Source organism: Lacerta agilis, chromosome 11 (genome assembly GCF_009819535.1).
Source record: "Lacerta agilis isolate rLacAgi1 chromosome 11, rLacAgi1.pri, whole genome shotgun sequence".
NCBI lineage: Eukaryota > Metazoa > Chordata > Lepidosauria > Squamata > Lacertidae > Lacerta > Lacerta agilis.
Genome location: NC_046322.1, coordinates 24140196 through 24158533, shown reverse-complemented (window position 1 = coordinate 24158533; position 18338 = coordinate 24140196). Strand labels below are relative to the sequence as shown.

Sequence of the window (18338 nt, the reverse complement as noted above, 5' to 3'; positions counted from 1 at the left end):
TTTGAGGTGCCACAAATCTCTGCGGCTGATTCTCCAGCACTAGGTGGCGTCTCAAGAAGGCGCGTAGGACCAACTTCTCGACCCACTTCCCACGGTCTATCATTTGCCTTATCTCTATGGGAGAGTCTTGATCGCGGTGCTTTTCGGGAAATGTAGTCGCCAGAAAGGCTTCGCCGCGTTCAGCGACTGAGTAGATAAAACTACTTGTCCCAGCAGGGAGTGCGCGTGACGGCTTCCTCTCCGCGACAGTGAGGAAAGCAACGTGGGCTGGTGGTGGGTCTGGCCGCGTTACTGATCATGCCGAAGGTAAAGAAGCAGCCGCGCTCGAGGCAGCAGCGCCCAGAAGGAAAAGCACCAGGTGAGAGGAGGAAAGACTCCAGCGGACGGAGACGGGAGGTGACTTTTCCCAGGTTCCTGGCTCCTGATCTTGCCAAAGGGAGCAGGCGGTGCGGTGTAGTGGTTAGAGTGCCGCCGGACCGGGGTTCGGTTGCCTGCTGAGGCATCAAACTCACCGGGGTGACGCTGGCCCAGGGTCTGCCGTCTCCCAGTCTAGCCCGGCCTCGCGAGTTTGTTGTATTAGATCAAAGGGTGGCATAAAACGTGTACTAGATAAAAGATAGAGTTGTGAGGTATCGCTTAGAAAGTTGGACATGGGGTAGGAAGGGACCCTGTTTTGAATCCTCGCTCAGCTACAAAGTGCTCCGAGTGTCACTGGGCCAGTCATGACCGCTCAGCCTCACCTACCTCGCTGGATTGTTTTGAAGGTAAAGGGTAGAAGGAGAACTTTGTATGATGTCCTGGAGTAAAGGTGGCATATAAATGCAAGTAAATTGGATTGCCACCTGTACCAGGTAGGGTAGCTGTGTTGTTGGCTGCCTATAGGTAAAGGTAAAGGGACCCCTGACCATTAGGTCCAGTTGATGACTCTCACTTTGATCTCACTTTACTGACCGAGGGAGCCGGTGTACATCTTCCAGGTCATGTGGCCAGCATGACAAAGCCGCTTCTGGCGAACCAGAGCAGCGCACGGAAACGCCGTTTACCTTCCTGCCGGAGCGGTACCTATTTATCTACTTGCACTTTGATGTGCTTACAAACTGCTAGGTTGGCAAGAGCAGGGACCAAACAACGGGAGCTCACCCATCAGGGGATTCGAACCGCTGATCTTGTGATCGGCAAGCCCAAGGCTCTGTGGTTTAACCCACGTCCCATTGGTTGCTTAGGCAGGAGCAAAACACCAGTTAGCTTTATAACACGAAGGTTCCAGGCTTTATTAGCCACCTGTATATTCCTGCATTGTAGCGGTTCATACTAGGTGACCCTTGCGTCTCCCTTGCAACTCTGATACCAGTTACCGGTATCAGATTCAACAGCTGGTCCTTCATGCACTCTTAAATTACAGATGGGAAGAGGTGGTGGATGTTTGACTTATGCTTTATAATAAAGTTGAAGACTATTAAATGCTGCAATTCATTAACAAATGTAAACAGCACTGTGATTAACTTTTCTTTTTGTTTGTCTACTATTTTGTCTTTACTAATAGGTATCAGGTTCAACACTGGACTTGGTCAACATATTTTGAAAAATCCCCTCATTGTTAACAGCATTATAGAAAAGGTAGGTGATAAGCACTTTAGATACAACGAGAAGTGTTTAAAGGTGAATGAGTACAAATCTGGCTAAGGCTGCAGTCCTATGCCCACTTACCTTTGAGTAAGCCTCAATGAAATCATTTGGCTGCTTAGCTGGCTTTAAATGATTTGGCTTTAAATGATTTGTGTGTCCGTGCTGCAAATAATAAGTGAAACAGCTTTCAGCCTTACTCTTCAGAGGCTCAGGGGAAGGCTTGGTCAGATCCTGAGAACTCTGTGTAGGTCTTGAGTTGGGTATCTATGAACAGGTGGTGTCCTCAAAAGCACCATCCGCTTCAAAAAGCACCTTGTTAGATGATGAGAACCTAATAATGGTGGGAGAGTGGCTTAGATGGGATTGCTCTAAGGGTGGCTACTTGTCTTCTCAACATGTTTGGTTGAAGACCCCGTTCTAGGCCTTCCTACAAAAAGGCCAAGACAACTGACACCTTCAACTTCTTTCCTCCATGCCTATCACACAAAAACCTGTGGATGGGAAGCCAGAATGGTTGAGGTTGCCATTGAACCTCAATATTCTTCTGGTGTCGCCTCTCACAAGCCAGGCATGTAGTTGTAGCCAGTCCAGATCAGCATGAAGATCTGTGGCTGACATGACAACTAGGTCTGCGCACCAGGCTCTTCAAGGCCAGGTGGGAGCCAAGATTATGACTTCCCTTCCCATTGTCCTGATCCTCCTACAGACAACTGGATCAGAGCTACTTTAATATGCCATCCAATATTGGCCCAGCTAGATTCTGTCAAGTACTTGCTGCTTTTCTAAAACCAGTTTTTCATGTAATTTCCAATGTTATTTACTTTCAGGCTTCCTTGTACCCTACTGATGTTGTTCTAGAAGTTGGTCCTGGAACTGGAAACATGACAGTAAAAATGTTAGAAAAAGTGAAAAAGGTAAAAGAACTTCCTAGTAATAAAGATGTTCTTCTCTTTTTATTCACACTTGGCTACTGGGGGAGTTGGGAACAGAACTGCACTATAGAGAGAACTCTTAGATCCTACGCTTGAGTTTGCTTTTTCCTCATGTGTCATGTATTTTTGTGAGCCTGATGGTGACGATGGTTTTAGAATTTATTTTTGTAAGCCACTTAGAGAACCTTTTGGCTGAAGCACAGAGTATAAATGTTGTAACTGTGCAATGTGTGAAGAACTTCCTCTTGTCTGTTCTGAATCTTCTACCATTCTGCTTCATTCTACCAAACTAGTGGTCTAATTGCTAAATTGGTGAGAAAAATGTGTATCTTTTTGGCCAAACTGTGTATTGTATTTCTTTATCCCCCTCTTTACAGATAGGTTACTGAATTTTGTTTGGATTGTTCACTGAAATTGTATTGGTTTTAAATTTTCTTTACAGGCTTATTATGACATTTTCATTGGCAGATTTATAGAGTTTTGTTATCTGCTGAAATCGGTGATTTGTTTTTTGTATGATTCTGTTAGCCACTTTGGCCTTCATTTCAGAGGTAAAATAAATGAAATGAAAATGCTTCTGTAAAATACTTAGTTCTTATGCAGCTCACGTTCCATCATGATTCTACATAAGTACAAAATCCTTCTACAATGTGTATGGATCACATACACAGTCATTTGTATATGATTCTTTTTCAGGTAATCGCTTGTGAATTGGACGTAAAGCTTGCTGGTGAACTTCAGAAGAGAGTCCAGGGCACGTAAGTGCGAAAAGTGGGTGCAAGGGTGGAATGACACTCTGTTTTTCGCCTAGAACCTGTCTTGGAAATGTATGAATGGAATAATTTTGCTTTTGTCACAGGCCTCTGGCTAACAAACTTGAAATAAAGATCGGAGATGTGTTGAAAAGTGACCTGCCCTTCTTTGATGCTTGTGTGGCCAACTTGCCTTATCAAGTAAGGGCAAAACTAACCGATTTTGGGAAAGGGCCAATATAATTTATGGCTTGCAGTAATAAACCTACTGAGAAATTAACACTTCTTCCTTTGTTTTCAGATTTCCTCTCCCTTTGTTTTTAAGCTACTGCTGCACCGGCCTTTCTTCAGGTACAACTATATTGTATCTAATAGATTTTAGGTGCTTTTACACATAATTACCATATTGGCTTGAATATAAGCCACACCCGCAAATAAACCGCACCTTTAAAATTCAAGAGGGGAAAAGGGGGAAAAGACAATACCCGAATATAAGCTGCTCCCTTAAAATTGGGTTACAGGCTGAAAATCTCTGTGGTTGGTAGAATTGTAACTCCAAGCTAATTTAAGGCTTTGATCTTGCAAGCCCGCAAAAGTTACTGTACAATCGCTAAAATCGCAAATCACTATTCAATTGCTACAATTCCACAGGCACTCACACCCGTAAATGGCAAATGAACAGTCTCAGGCTCGCAAATCGGCAATAAAAAGCTTTTTTCTGTTTTACCGTATGTCTGTTTCAGCAGCAATATAATAAAAGCCAGTTTCTGTAAGGTCACAAATTTAAGCTGCACTTTAACTTTTCACGGTGAGAATTTGGGGGGGAAAGTGAGGCTTATATTCAGGCCAATACGGTAACTATGGAGAATGAGTTGTATCCAGTGGTGTGTCTGCACTGGGCAGAGCAAACTTTGACTAACACAACAGGACTTCACCTTCCTCTCTGCAGACCCTACATGCTCTCCCCAACCCCAGTCTGCTCAAAAGGTGGGGGGGGGGGAGTGCAGGAAATGAAGAGGAAGGGAAAGTCCTGTTAAGCAAGAAGGAATCTACTCATACGTTGTTGGTTTCAACCCAGTGTGTTGGTATTAGCAACCAACTGATCTAGAAAACAAATGATGAGCAATTTGTCAAGCTAGAATGCTAAAAACACTTTCATCTTTCACATTCAGAGTTATGATTAGTATGTCTAAGATGCAAGGAAGGTGTCTTTATGTGGATTGTGCACAAATAGCTGTTTGTTCTTGAAATCAAAACAGCTAAGCATTGTCACTTTACATCTCCACAAGGAGTCTGACATTTGGAGACTGAAGGTGGTTGTCCAAACGTCCTATTTTTGCCCTCCCATCCCATTTCCCAAGTTGAGTTTTCATTAGATTTCATCTGCATATCTTTATATGCATTGCAGTTCTCTCAAACAATACTATTTGGGGGTGGGGACTGAAAACAATGATCGACAGAAAAAGGGACATGTTTTTCCAATACAGGGTGGGGGTATAGATATTGACACAAAGTTTCTAGTTTTATCAGTAATTAACAGATATAAATCTGATGGAAGCAATTAATAAATACCTGACATGCCAGTCCAATGAATCTCCATTGTCGTTGACATGCCAGGTATTTGTTGCCATAATATTGTCATCAGCTGCCTTCAACATAGCGAGGAGGCAGTAAATGAATAAAGTAAATGGTTTGAAATCAGGGTTTAATCAGAGCTTCTGTTACATTCACTGTTCTCTGTATCCTCTTAATATTCATAATTGTGTGTACGTAGGCTACTGATGAATAAGTGTTGCTAAGTTGTTGGCCTTGCTTAAAGGCTGTGTGGCTCAATGCTTGCAACTCATTTTTAACTTCCAGGTGCGCAGTCCTCATGTTTCAAAGAGAATTTGCTCTTCGCTTGGTCGCAAAGCCAGGCTCTCCCCTATATTGCAGACTCTCTGTTAATACTCAGCTACTAGCCCGCGTCGATCATCTGATGAAGGTAATAATAGCAATAGCAAAACTGGGTTTGTGGAATTTCAGTTCAAAGGCTGGGGTGGGCAAGCAAGCTTTCAAGAGGCTGAAAATTCTTTTCTTTTTTCCCCTGAGAGCTAACTTTTATAATGATTAACAGGTAGGGAAAAATAATTTTAAACCGCCACCCAAAGTTGAATCCAGTGTTGTGAGAATAGAGCCAAAGAACCCTCCACCGCCAATCAATTTTCAGGTGAGACTCATCGATATTAATATTAATATGCATGAAAACAACTTTCGTAGTTAATGTGTAAATGTCCTCAATGTATTGTTTTGAATATTCTCCCCAAGATGGTATCTAAACAACAGTTAAGCAACCATAGTTGTGAAGGTTGTCTAGCGTTTTACACCAGGGATGGGGCATCTGTAACGCTCCAGATGTTTTTGGACTCCATCTCCCTGCAGCCCTGGCCAAGTTGGCCAGTGGTCAAGGATCATGGGAGTGCAATAGCAACCAGAGGGTCGTAGGTTCCCCATCCCTGCTTCGCACCTTGTTATCATCAGTGACTAATAAGAAAGTAAGGTGATGGGATGGAAACTTTGAGTCCATCTGAGCCTTCTTCAGAGCATTATTTTGTGATTTGGAATGGTGTTGGCAAAACAAAGCTTAGCCTTTAGAGAGGAAAGAGGAGGGCTAATCTCTTCCTTGTGGAAAAAAAAAGGCAGGTTTCATTAGCTGAATGAAAAGCCCTAACGGTGCTAAGCTTTGATGCCAAGGCTTCATAGTTTCCATTGAGGCTAAACCAGGGTGGTACATTGAAAACCAGAGTCCTCGTCAGCCTCTGCTCTACCTGTTGTGATATGTAAGTTTTAAATATTGAGTATCCACGTAGAGACCTGTCGTATGTCTTGATTATACTGCATTTGAAAGCACATTCCTTGTGACTTGGGAGAAATTTGTAAAACCTGAATGGGGCTTTTCATAGTGGCTTCTCTCACAGGGGGTTAAAACACATTTTGAGTACCGCCATATCCTACTAGCAGGTAAATGGGTGGGCAACCTGTTTCTTGGACTACACCGCTCCTCATCCCTGATGGTCGGCCATGTTGGCTGGTGCTGAGGGGGGTTGAAGTCCAACAACTTCTTTCTGATAGGCCACAGGTTCCCTGTCCTTGATGCATAATTTTGAAAAGAGGCAGACACAAAGCTAATGTGCAGATTGAAGAAGGAAAAAGGAAGAGGTGAGATTGGGGTACATGTGAGATGTACGGGAACCCAAACATAATGAAATGGGCAATGGGAGGCGTGGTGGGTAGCAGGAGCTCTGTAAACTCCTCTGAAAAGGTTGCTTAAACAAAGTGTATTTTTAATTTTTATTCAGGAGTGGGATGGTCTACTAAGGATAGTCTTCGTCAGGAAAAACAAGACACTCGCTGCAGTTTTTAAGTAAGTTAACTCATATTGGAGGAAATGTTTGGTTTGCTGCTAGGCAGTCTCTTTCCTCCTGCAAGAGTCAACCGTTTCTCCTTGGCTGAATTGCTAATCATGCTGACCATTGTGGACTGAGACTGGGTGGGGTGTTATTCTTCTGGACCTTGGAAGAAGTGTGTGTGTTTCATGGATAATAGGAAGCACTAGGCCAGATGACTTGATGGCTAAGAATTGTCCTGTCCCTCCATCTTTCATTAACCAAGAGCAGGGAATGGAGGGAGAAGGTGGTGGGCCTAGCTTCTCAGTATTTTCTTCCACCTCAATCATTGTGGAAGAAGGGAGCTGAGAGCCAAAAGTCACAAAGACAAATTAGAATGCACTCAGGGCTCCTCATGGATATACAGACTAGAGCAGGGTTTCCCAAACATGGGTATCCAGCTGTTTTTGGACTACAACACCCATCATCTCTAGCTAGCAGGACCAGTGGTCAGAGATGATGGGAATTGTAGTCCAAAACAGCTGGAGACTATCTGGTGCTTTCCAGATGTTTTGGGCTCCAGCTCCAGCCAGCAATAGCTTTCTTTGGAGGAAAATGGATTTGAAAAGGGAATTTTGTATTTGCCCACCCTCATCCCGAAAGATCTATATGTGTAACTTTCTTCTTCTTCTTCTTCTTCTTCTTCTTCTTCTTCTTCTTCTTCTTCTTCTTCTTCTCAGTTCAAATGCTGTGAAAAAGCTGCTGGAAAAGAATTATCGGATTCACTGTTCACAAAATAACTTGGTAAGCATTTCAAGCATTCTCCCCCAAACAAGCTTCGTGTAAGCATCAGTGTCTTGCTGCATAAGCAAAATTCTCTGCTTTCTGTTTTGTATTGACAGGAAATTCCAGAAGATTTCAGTATTGGAAGTTTCATACAGGGAATCCTAAAAGACACTGGTTATGCAGAAAAACGTGCACGAGTCATGGATATTGATGACTTCATCAGGTGAAGACAGGGGCATTTCTTTCAAGCTTTGATGCATTGCATGCTCTCCTTTAAACAGAGGCCTCCTATTTCCAAAATGAAAACAAAAATAAGTGTGGAGGGCAGGGGTGGGAGAGATTCCCCTTGATACCTTAGATGCTTCTACAGTTTGCCTTCCTTGCAGTGTGTTATCAGTTTGGCAGGCTACTCTTCCTACCACATATGCAATGTCAGAGGAAGTGCTCTTGAGACCAGTCTGCACACACGAATGACCCCAATGTGTAAATTTTACATCCTGGGGGTTGGGAAAGGAGCTTTTACAATTGTGCCTACTGCTCTGCCACACTAGCTGCAAACAAGGCAGGCTGTTATTTTCCAAGCCCAGATGAGGGTAGCCAGCAGGTCTCAAACCCTTGGGGAGTTAGGGACTTACCCTTCATGCAAGGACAGGCTCTGGCAGGATTGAGTGGATGAGACCAATAGTGGTTCCAACGGTCAGAAAGGTGGTTTCTGCATGTGCTGTAGAGAGTATTGAGGGGCAGATGGGGTACCTTCGGAGGTTGACAAGCACCATCTGGGAGAAGGAAAACTGACCATAAACCTCTGCTGCCTTGCAGGACATCTTTGAGAGAATAAAAGGCTAAGGAGTACACCCTACACAGATCCTGGGTGGTGACCCTAAGATGGTTGGATGTTGTCTTGTACACCTTCCTGCAGGTCCTGCAGCCAAGCTGGTGCCAAATTTATTTTTCTGCTTTCCGTAGGACCACATCAGCAAGGCTGAAAGGAGGGGTCTTGTCATCTGGTCCTTTGGACTGATGGCTGTAGGAACGGTTGCCATCTTGGCCCAATCACAGAACTGGGCTGTACTTATTTCAGTGGAGGAAAGGACTAGGTGTTTTCTCCCAGGTTCCAAATGGAAGCCAGAAATCCTGGGTGGTTCTTCACTGTTTCTGAAGACTTAAAGCCCATATCCTAAATCTTCCCAAGTGCTCTCAAATCATACCCCTACCTGCTTTTCCACTGCCAACTGACTCCTTCTGGAGGAGGGGCAGAGCAGGAACTGAATTGACTAAATAAACAAAATTGCCACAGATCTTGTACCGAGGGTAGCAGGAAGTAGGTACAGTGGTGGAACTGGGAGTTTTAGAGTTATTGGTTCCAAGACTTCAGAAGCAGGAGCTGAGAATCCTTTTCTTTAAAAAAAAAAAGAGAGAGAGAAAACAGTTTCTCTTGCATTAGAAATTGGACCCAGAAGGACCCAGGATCACCTACAAGTGGCACTCTTAATGTCATATAAAATGTCAGTGAGATATGAATATTTTCATTTTTCCAGTGTTCTGCATGGCTTCAATGCAAAAGGCATCCACTTCTCCTAAAGGGAAGAATAAGATGGAAGAGACACTGAGCAGCAATGCTTTTGCAAGGATGAACTGAACTATCTAAAGGTGGTATCAGAATTTCACCCAAGATGAGTGTGCCATGCTGCGCATGCACATCCAGCTGTTTAATTACCCCATCGGTGCAAAATGGGTTCTCAAGGACAAAGCCAATTGCCACCATGCCTTTGTTCTGCTCTGCTCCTTTTGTTTTTTTAAGAGAACGTATGTGATGCAGTGTGTAATTTTCCTTATTGCATTGTCTAAGCCACAGTGACCACCTGCTCCCAAGAAAAACCACCCCAACCAAGAATAACTCTTATGTTTGATATTACAACCCAGATACTGTTACTTTATTAAAGAATTCATGATCCAAGATGGAAACTAGGTTCTCTTAATTGCCAAACCCACTCCTTATATTTTTGTGTGTGTGTCAAGTTCTGTAGGCATTCTTAGATTGTGCATTGCAATAAAAATGCTTTTGTATCAGTGTTTTCCACAAACATTCAACATTTACAGGCACCTCAACTCTGAGCCATTGATCTGTGTGATGTGGTGGGTTGTGCACATTTGGCTTGAAGACTCATTTCCATTTTGCTAGTTTCTTACCTGAAGTAACAAACTTAAAGTTTAGCAGATGTGTGTATGAGTCACGTCAAGAGGTATCCATGCTCTTTCAGATTCCTAATTTGACCCCAGAATATGCAGATTAGTAAAAGATATACAACTCCTTGAGGCTTTGTATACCTGGACCCAGTCAAATGCAGAAGGCTTGTGGAAACCAATAACACAGTGCAACTTGATTTTCCTTCCACGGTTAAAGAATTATAAATGAACAACCAGTCAGCTGGTTTGTGTAGAAACTGCATATAAGATTATCATGGCACCACTAGCATGATAGTCCTCATGGCTGGTCTTACATTTGACTAGTAAAATACCTCATTCCATTCCAATAAGTGATTTCATAGCAGAATATTCACATGACAAGAGAGAACTCTCCCTTTGGAAAGCACATTTACTTCATCATTAATTTTCTTTTCAGAGGAACTAATAAGTGTCCTTTCAGAGCACAGAAGACTTCCTTCTTATATATCACAGATAGGGTGAAGTCAATTGCTCCAGGCAGATCTGTTTTTTTAAGCAGAGATGGGATAAGAGGTAAGATAAAAGCTTGTACCTCTTCTAATTACCAGTATGGTGCCACCTGACGGCAGCTGCGGAATTGCATCTCTTTTTGGGACACATCCTTTCCCACATAGACCTGCATTTCCTAGCTTGCATCTTTACAATACACTAGTGTGTCACTAGTGATATAGCTTGGTGTAAGGCAAAGCTGAACAGAATCCCAATTTCCTGATCCAAGGATCTTCCATGAATCTTTTCTAAAATATCCTAATGGTAGGATGCAGCTACGAAGGAAGACATTTTACAAAAAGTTGTATAGAAGTAAAATTCTCATCTCTAATTTATATTTCAGTTAAATTTATTAAACACATTGTGTAAAATCTACATTGCTGTTTCAGTTTTCATGTTTACAGACAGGCGCTTTGTCACCATGATATGGCAAGGGGCTACCTTTCTATGGGGATTATGTTGAATACTGAGAAACTCTGGCTCATTTAAGCTCTCTTCTCATTGCTTTCCCTTTATTTCCCTCAGCCACAGCACAGATGGGCTTATGTTCCAGAAACAAACTATGAAACAGTTCCAAGGAATGTCTGTTGTTGATATGAGTACCTGGAATCTATCTTGGGAACAGGGAGAACTCCTAGAGAGGTCTACAGTTCATCTGACACAAAAAAAATACATATAAAGGGTAATTTTTTATATCAATTTGCAAAAATAATTGAAGTGCCACCATCTTAAAAAGTGCTGGACACACAGTGCCATTTGTGAAGTTTTCAGGCATCATTGTGGAATTTCTTCAGCATCAGAAAAGTTTTGTGGAGTTTATTGTGCAAATCCTCAAATGGTACAAATTCACCTCACTTTTCAGCTGATGGCACTGTACAAATGGAAAATATGCATTAGCTACTTTCTTTTAAAGCAACAGTACTAACTACCTGCGGACTACAGTTAATGCACATGTAAACTCCCATGCATCAGAAGCCAATTTTAGTAGTACGTGACAGGGTTACTTTGGTATCCTAGTCATTGGATACCTTTCCAACCCATATGCAGAGATTCGATTGCACCTTATTCTGATATCACACTAGCACACATACCGTATATCTGTATTATCCTAAGATACAACTCTCCTTCATAATCAATTACCTTTTATTATACATCCAGTAATTTATAGATTTGTTCTTTACAAAGAAAATGTTAGAGACTCTTTATGGGAACTGAAATAAATCATGATTCCAGATTTTTACAGGGGGAAATGGAATGGCTTGCCGTCAATCCACACCAACATGTTTTTAATTCCAGGTCAATGATATGGCACATACTGTGAAATGAAGAACTAGTCACGAAAAATGAAAACCCAAACACACATTAAAATGTACACACAATAAAAGTAATTTACATTGACAAATAAGGAATGTCATTTATTAAGGCTGTGCTTTAGAGAGGACGTATAGGGTCAAGTCGCCTTGGTCAAGGCACAAATGGGAAGAGGTGAGCACAGCTGTCTAGAAGAGGAGGTATATACAATCACGGATGAGGTGGGCATGCATGCAAATACAAAACTGCACAGCTGTTCTTTGCAACAAAACTTGACATAAGTGAAACAAAATACTGTGAATTTTCTTTTTTACAAGTCCACCATTTTACTTCATTATTTTTTAAAAATTGGCAAATATTTCCAAAACAAAATTCACAATTTTGAGTAAGTTAAAACATTTGAAACAAAAAGTGCTTCCCATCTCCAAAACCTGCCTGGTTGTGCTATCTGGTCTAGAAGCATTCTGCAGACATCTTAGGAGTGTTCCACACAACTGAAATGTCAGCCAGGGGAAGAAGAAACGGGGCATCTCCACAGACACTTCAAAAGTTTCCGCTCTTTCAAGTAGTTGACTTCTTAGAGCTTCATTTCCAACCAACTGTGGTACAGCAATGAAGGCTCAGGCATCCTTTAGCAGCAGAAGATTGCCTCAAAGGGCACGTGGTCTCTTCGGATTGATCTGTTTACTGGCGTGCTCCTCCTCCTGTAATGCTGTGCGGAAGGATTTCACTTTATCTTAAAACAAGAAAGGAAAGTCAATTATCAGCTGAATAATTTTAGCACGGTTCCTGTACCCAGACCTTGAGTGTCTTTTATTATTGGAAATTGCCTTGAAGGCAATATATAAAATTACACGTAAATAAAAAAGGTAAAAGTAAAGGGACCCCTGACCATCAAGTCCAGTCGTGTCCGACTCTGGGGTTGCGGCGCTCATCTCGCTCTATAGGCGGAGGGAGCCGGCGTTTGTCTGCAGACAGCTTCCGGGTCATGTGGCCAGCATGACAAAGCCACTTCTGGCGAACCAGAGCAGCACACGGAAACGCCGTTTACCTTCCCGCCGGAGCGGTCCCTATTTATCTACTTGCACTTTGACGTGCTTTCGAACTGCTAGGTGGGCAGGAGCTGGGACCGAGCAACGGGAGCTCACCCCGTCGCAGGGATTCGAACCGCCGACCTTCTGATCAGCAAGCCCTAGGCTCTGTGGTTTAACCCACAGCGCCACCTGGGTCCCCTACACGTAAATAAATACATGCAATTTAAACAATGTACTGTATAAATAAAAACATAGAACACACAGAGGTGTAATCATGCAACACGTAGTACCAATTCCACTTTGGATCAAGGGGAAACTGAGCTTCCCAGTCTGACAACTTTGTTTTAAGACAGATACAATCAAAGCAGGACAACTGCACCAAATGGAAAAGAGCTTGGTATGCTCTTTCAGCAGTTCTTCCAGTGTCTGGATCAAGATTTGAAGTCTGAAGAACATGTGTTCATCAGGACCAGTAATGAAATTAGAAGCAGCAATAGATGCAAATTGAAATTTCCTCACTAGAGATTTAAGAAACCAGGTGTTTCTTTTAAAAGCAAGTCAAAAGAAAGGCTGCAATAGTAGACCACAGCAGATAGAAATAGATGATGCATTGCTATCCTTTAATTCTGCAGCAGTAATCAAAATGAGATCACATGGTACATTACTATACTTTACATATCGAAATGCTTAGAACTTTTAGCTCCTCAGATTTGCTTTATAAACCACTATATGGCTGTCAATATTGATACAGTTGATTTTCTCCCCCTACTAAAACTATGGCTTGTGAAAAAATATATAAATCTTGAAACTCATTAAATGCTAACACAAGCCACTTGTCACTTTCAACAAATATCTTCAATATCTAAGAAGTATATCTAAGCAGGTATAAACACCTACCCCGAAGCTCAGTCAAAATGTAAATTTTTTGTTCTAGGATTGCTTCAAGTTGTGTAGCATATGAATCCACATCATAGTCTACTTCTTCTGTCATTTCCAAGAGAGCTTTTTCATCTTCTAGCCACCTAATAGATTCCTAATAAAAACCCAAGATAGAACATACAACAATCAATTTGCAGGCAACAAACTGGGGTGCAATGCCGAACTTACCAAAATTAACAAACAATTGTGTTAAGTTCAACAAACATTCCTACGATGGAACCTTTTTATACATATCAAATACAAACAGTTTCCTGTTTCAATGATTTCCAAGAAGCTTCAGTGTGGTTCCAATAAGGACTGGGAAATGGGGGTGAAGCAATTTACACAACTATCAAGCTACAAAGACACTGTGGAAAAAAATAAGCATTAAGAAAACTGCACAAAAACTGCAAGTGGTTTGTACCTCTTTTCAAAACATTTTTATTGCCCCAACTGGGAAGGTTGACCAACATAAAAAATACTACTTAAGCACTTCTAAGGGCTTGAACATGCCCAGTGCCAATGCCAATGCCCAATCATTAACTGTTTCTGAAAATCTCTTCCGTGTCAATGGAACCTTGCCCTATGGGATGGGAGAAGTTGTAGCTTCAGAAAAACAAGCCCAAAGGCCCCATGGTTGCTCCGTGCTCAACAGTTCTTCGGATCCCAGCCTCTGTATTAATCAGCGCTCCACATTTACCTGGAAGACAGCTCTGTGGTCTTCTACAACTTGCTCTTCCATTTCCACCATCTGTGACACAGCTTCATGGAAAGTAAACAACTGTGGCGATACTTCTTCCTCCTTTTAAAAACAATGAAGCTCAATATAATTCTACTTTTCAAAAAACATTTTGAAAACAAGCTAACAGAAAGCAGCATGTTGAAGAGCAAATGACAGAAATTGGTTACTCTCCTATCTAGTAACTAGCCATAATAATGCAAGCTCAGAGTCAATGCAACTTTTTATGGGTAGCACCAATTACCAAAGCTGAAGGCAACTATCTAGGGATGACCATGTCTATTTTACCCTACTTGTAAAGTTCCCAGAATCATCACTGCTTTGAGATAAAACACTGATCAATGACTCAGCAAGACAAATGCTTATGTTCTCTTGAACAAGGCTAATGCATAAGTTTGTTACAATGTAAGGAGTGCAGACCAGTTTTGGGATATACTTCAGTTGAGGGGGGGGGAGCAACTGCAAGAATACACAGGGAAGCAAAACAAGAGAAAAAAGAAGGTAACAAACCTTGGTAACATGAATCAATACAGAGAAAGGGGTTGGGCTTGTATAGGCAAGGCATCCCCAGGAGAGCCTAACAAAAATATAATCTTTAGGGAATCCCACACAACAGCAAGAACTGACAGTTGCCCCAAATGCCCTTTGTTTACTGATTAAAATGCCAAGTTCAGTAACAGTATATTGTTACTCCAAAGGGCCACTAAAATATTCTTCCATACGGAAGCAACAGCATTATCTGCTCATGAAATATAAACAGTGAGAAAGAAACTCCAAAGAGCTGTCTAGCAAATTATTTGTATGGTCTGGAGGCCTGTGAGGACACCACCTTGTTGAAGCTAGGCAGGTTTGGACAGTGCCTGGATGAGTGACCGCCACATGTAGGCCACCTTGAGCTCCATGACAGAAGGTAGGATCTATATGTAAGAAAGAAGTATGTGTATGCCACTGTATTACTATTTTCTTAGGGTGGCTTACAACAAGATAACCGAAGGATCCAAATGTACATCAAGACAGGCACCAGTGAGCCATTTGGGGACAGGCATTTCATAGCCAGGTTAACCCACTGAAAAGGCAGTTCTCCACTTACTAGTGACCATGCCTCACACGGAAAAGATCCTCAGAAGTTTTTAAGGACTGGGAGGTGCGTATTGAGACATGATTATTCAGGTTCCAAAGCCTTGAGGGGCCTTACAAAAGAAAAAAGCATCCCAAGACAGGGAGCAGTTCTGGTTGTCCCATCTCACTAAGGATATATTAGTTTCTCGTTTCAAATATAGAAACATGGAAGTATATAAGAAGGCTGTGATCACCTTACTTAGGAGGGCAAAGCATGAGAAGTTGGGGTTTTCTAAGTTTAGAAGGTAATGCCTGAGGATAACATGGTAGCGGTTTATTAAAGTTGAGAGCATGAACAAAATTGAGAGTATAAATGGTTGTTTCATACTTGTTTATATGCATGTTATTGCTATATACCCGTGACATTAGGTCCAGTTGCGGACAACTCTGGGGTTGCAGCGCTCATCTCGCTCTATAGGCCAAGGGAGCTGGCGTTTGTCCACAGACAGCTTCCGGGTCATGTGGCCAGCATGACTAAGCCACTTCTGGCAAAACAGAGCAGCGCACGGAAACGCCATTTACCTTCCTGAAGGAGTATTACCTATTTATCTACTTGCACTTGACATGCTTTTGAACTGCTAGGTGGGCAGGAGCTGGGACCGAGCAACGGGAGCTCACCCCATCGTGGGGATTCGAACTGCTGACCTTCTGATCGGCAAGCCCTAGGCTCTGTGGTTTAGAACACAGCGCCACCTGTGTCATATATGCATATACATATACATATACATATACATATATATACTATCCTGAATGCTCTTTAGAGTCATGTTTGGCTGGTCATATCTGCCCCCTCCAAAACCTGAAACAAAATCTAGAAAGACATTTCTGTCAACACACTATAATACAGGAGAATAATGTATGCAACATATGATTAGTTTCAGTTTTTATTTAATAGAGAAAGAGTCTAGACTATCCTTACAACACACCAAGCAACTTTATATACATATACTAATTGACTAAATGTTTGCATTGCATTTCTACTGCAATAGAGCCACTGAGGTTTGCCAGATACTTACATTTTGTTCACAAAGTAGTTTGAGATCATCTCTCTGAGGTGAACTACCAACACCCCACTGTGCCTCCAAGTCATCAATCTGATTTGGAGCATGATGAACGATTGGACGGATATCACCAGCACCAGTGGGATCAACTGTCAGTTCCTTTACTCTACAGTTGCAAAGAAGGTGTTCATTTTAAAATGAGTACCAATCATTTAGTACAGAAAAAACCCTTCATCAATTCACAGGCAATTCACATAAATAATGGTGATGTCAACATCATGAATGAGTGTATCCTTAATAGGAGTGTAACTTTAATACATGAGGAGTCAAACACAATATACTTGATTGCAATATTAAACATTGTGCTCATGCAATAGTTTGAATCATTTATTATTTTATACTCTAATTATTTCACATGCATTTAAAAGTGAATCAATGTTGCACTTCAATTATTCAGATTAGAATTACTACTACGAAAGTTGACATCACCACTATCTTACACATGAGGGGAAATAACAAGCTTGGGCATGAAATGTTTGAAAAGAAGAAAAGATGAATAATAATTGGGAAAATGAGTTGCAGGCCATGCAGTGTCACCACCTGTCAAACAAAATGGAAACAAAAAGGCGGTGATGACTCAAGACAGGGAGAGCAGATGAAGGTTTGTCTGTAAAATTACACAGCTGAAGAGGGGGGGAAAAAAAACACTAAAAGAAAATAGAGAGTCCATGTAAAGAATGAAGTAGACCTGGTGATTGAAGGAGAAAAGTCGTCATACTCATAGGAAGGAGAGAGATCAGAGCGACTGCCACTACCCTGTGAGAAGGGAATGTCCGAAGGACTAATTCCAAATTCCTTTACTCTGCAGCAGCAAGATACAGCAGCAAATTAAAAGAAAGTGTTCTTGTAAGGACAATGAAATCACAGCCTCTAATATTTAATCAGTCATTTATGCAACAACACACTTGCTAGGACACAAATAAACCTTGGCAAATCCTCCAAGAGAAAATAGTCATTACTACAAGATGGGAAACTGAAGTCAAAGGATGTTGGCTTAAGCAAGGTCATCCTTCAACAGCTGAGTGGAATGGAGCTGGGTGGAATGCAAGGAGATTGTTACAGGTTCAACATTCCCACTGATGCACCATATGGGTTGCCTCGAAACTAAGCTTACTTTGTACAACTTCAGGAACAAAAACAAATCACTGTGGCATTAGCAAACTATTATGACCCAGGTCTTAGTATTATTCTAATCATACACAATACAAACTATGTGGTCAGGCAGGTCATTCATAGAAGTCTCCCACTATTATATTAATGTAAATGCTCAGAATGTGGTATATTAAAAACAAAGATCTGTATAGTACTTACTAGCTAAATTGTGTAATACATTAGCAAATTCCATGAACATTTATAAGACATGTCAAAGAAGCCAGCATTTCTATATAAACCCAGTGTCTTGGTGAACATCAAAACATGTCTAGCATAACATCTGTCTAGGTAAAGGTAAAGGGACCCCTGACCAATAGGTCAAGTCGTGTCCAACTGGGGTTGCAGTGCTCATCTCGCGTTACTGGCCGAGGGAGCTGGCGTACAGCTTCCAGGTCATGTGGCCAGCATGACTAAGCCACTTCTGTCGAACCCGAGCAGCGCACGGAAACGCTGTTTACCTTCCTGCTGGAGTGGTACCTATTTATCTACTTGCACTTTGACGTGCTTTCGCACTGCTAGGTCGGCAGGAGCTGTGAACGAGCAACTGGAGCTCACCCCGTCGCAGGGATTCGAACCGCCAACCTTCTGATCAGCAAGCACTAGGCTCTGTGGTTTAACCCACAGCGCCACCCGCGTCCTTAACATCTGTCTACCCTGCTACAAAACAGCTGACATTTGCTGTTATTTCATCCAAGGGCTGATCCAGAGGTAAACTGCTCTTCTTTTGGAAGAAGTGATTTAAAACAACAACAACAACAACAACAACCAGCATTTAAGGGTCAAATATTCACTGCTGCCTTAGAGAAAGACATGCTAAACATATATCAA

At 41.9% G+C, this 18338-nt stretch overlaps 2 protein-coding genes across 2 annotated transcripts in view; one reads left to right on the top strand and one right to left on the bottom strand.

Annotated features, from left to right (window-relative positions):
- Window positions 1–229: 229 nt before the first annotated feature.
- DIMT1 (DIMT1 rRNA methyltransferase and ribosome maturation factor) lies at window positions 230–9426 on the top strand. Its single transcript, XM_033164683.1, has 12 exons — window positions 230–358; window positions 1544–1617; window positions 2454–2540; window positions 3255–3316; window positions 3418–3511; window positions 3612–3661; window positions 5171–5294; window positions 5427–5519; window positions 6649–6713; window positions 7416–7479; window positions 7578–7684; window positions 9000–9426. The coding sequence occupies exons 1-12, from the start codon at window positions 298–300 to the stop codon at window positions 9040–9042; spliced, it is 924 nt and encodes a 307-aa protein (XP_033020574.1). The 5' UTR covers window positions 230–297; the 3' UTR covers window positions 9043–9426.
- A 1875-nt stretch (window positions 9427–11301) lies between these two features.
- The window catches only part of KIF2A (kinesin family member 2A), a 29919-nt gene continuing 22882 nt past the window's right edge, over window positions 11302–18338 (bottom strand). Inside the window, exons 16-20 of the mRNA XM_033164745.1 lie at window positions 17047–17160; window positions 16314–16464; window positions 14140–14241; window positions 13419–13554; window positions 11302–12223 (exon numbers count right to left, since the gene is read on the bottom strand). Of these exons, the coding sequence (XP_033020636.1) occupies window positions 12138–12223; window positions 13419–13554; window positions 14140–14241; window positions 16314–16464; window positions 17047–17160 (589 nt within the window). The 3' untranslated portion in view covers window positions 11302–12137. The remainder of the gene's footprint in view (window positions 12224–13418; window positions 13555–14139; window positions 14242–16313; window positions 16465–17046; window positions 17161–18338) is intronic.

Excerpts from the sequence above, each read along its gene's own strand:
- DIMT1 (XM_033164683.1), top strand. The coding sequence starts at position 298 with ATGCCGAAGGTAAAGAAGCAGCCGCGCTCGAGGCAGCAGCGCCCAGAA. Across the intron at positions 359-1,543 it reads CCCAGAAGGAAAAGCACCAG|GTATCAGGTTCAACACTGGA; the intron begins GTGAGAGGAGGA and ends CTTTACTAATAG. Across the intron at positions 5,295-5,426 it reads GCGTCGATCATCTGATGAAG|GTAGGGAAAAATAATTTTAA; the intron begins GTAATAATAGCA and ends AATGATTAACAG.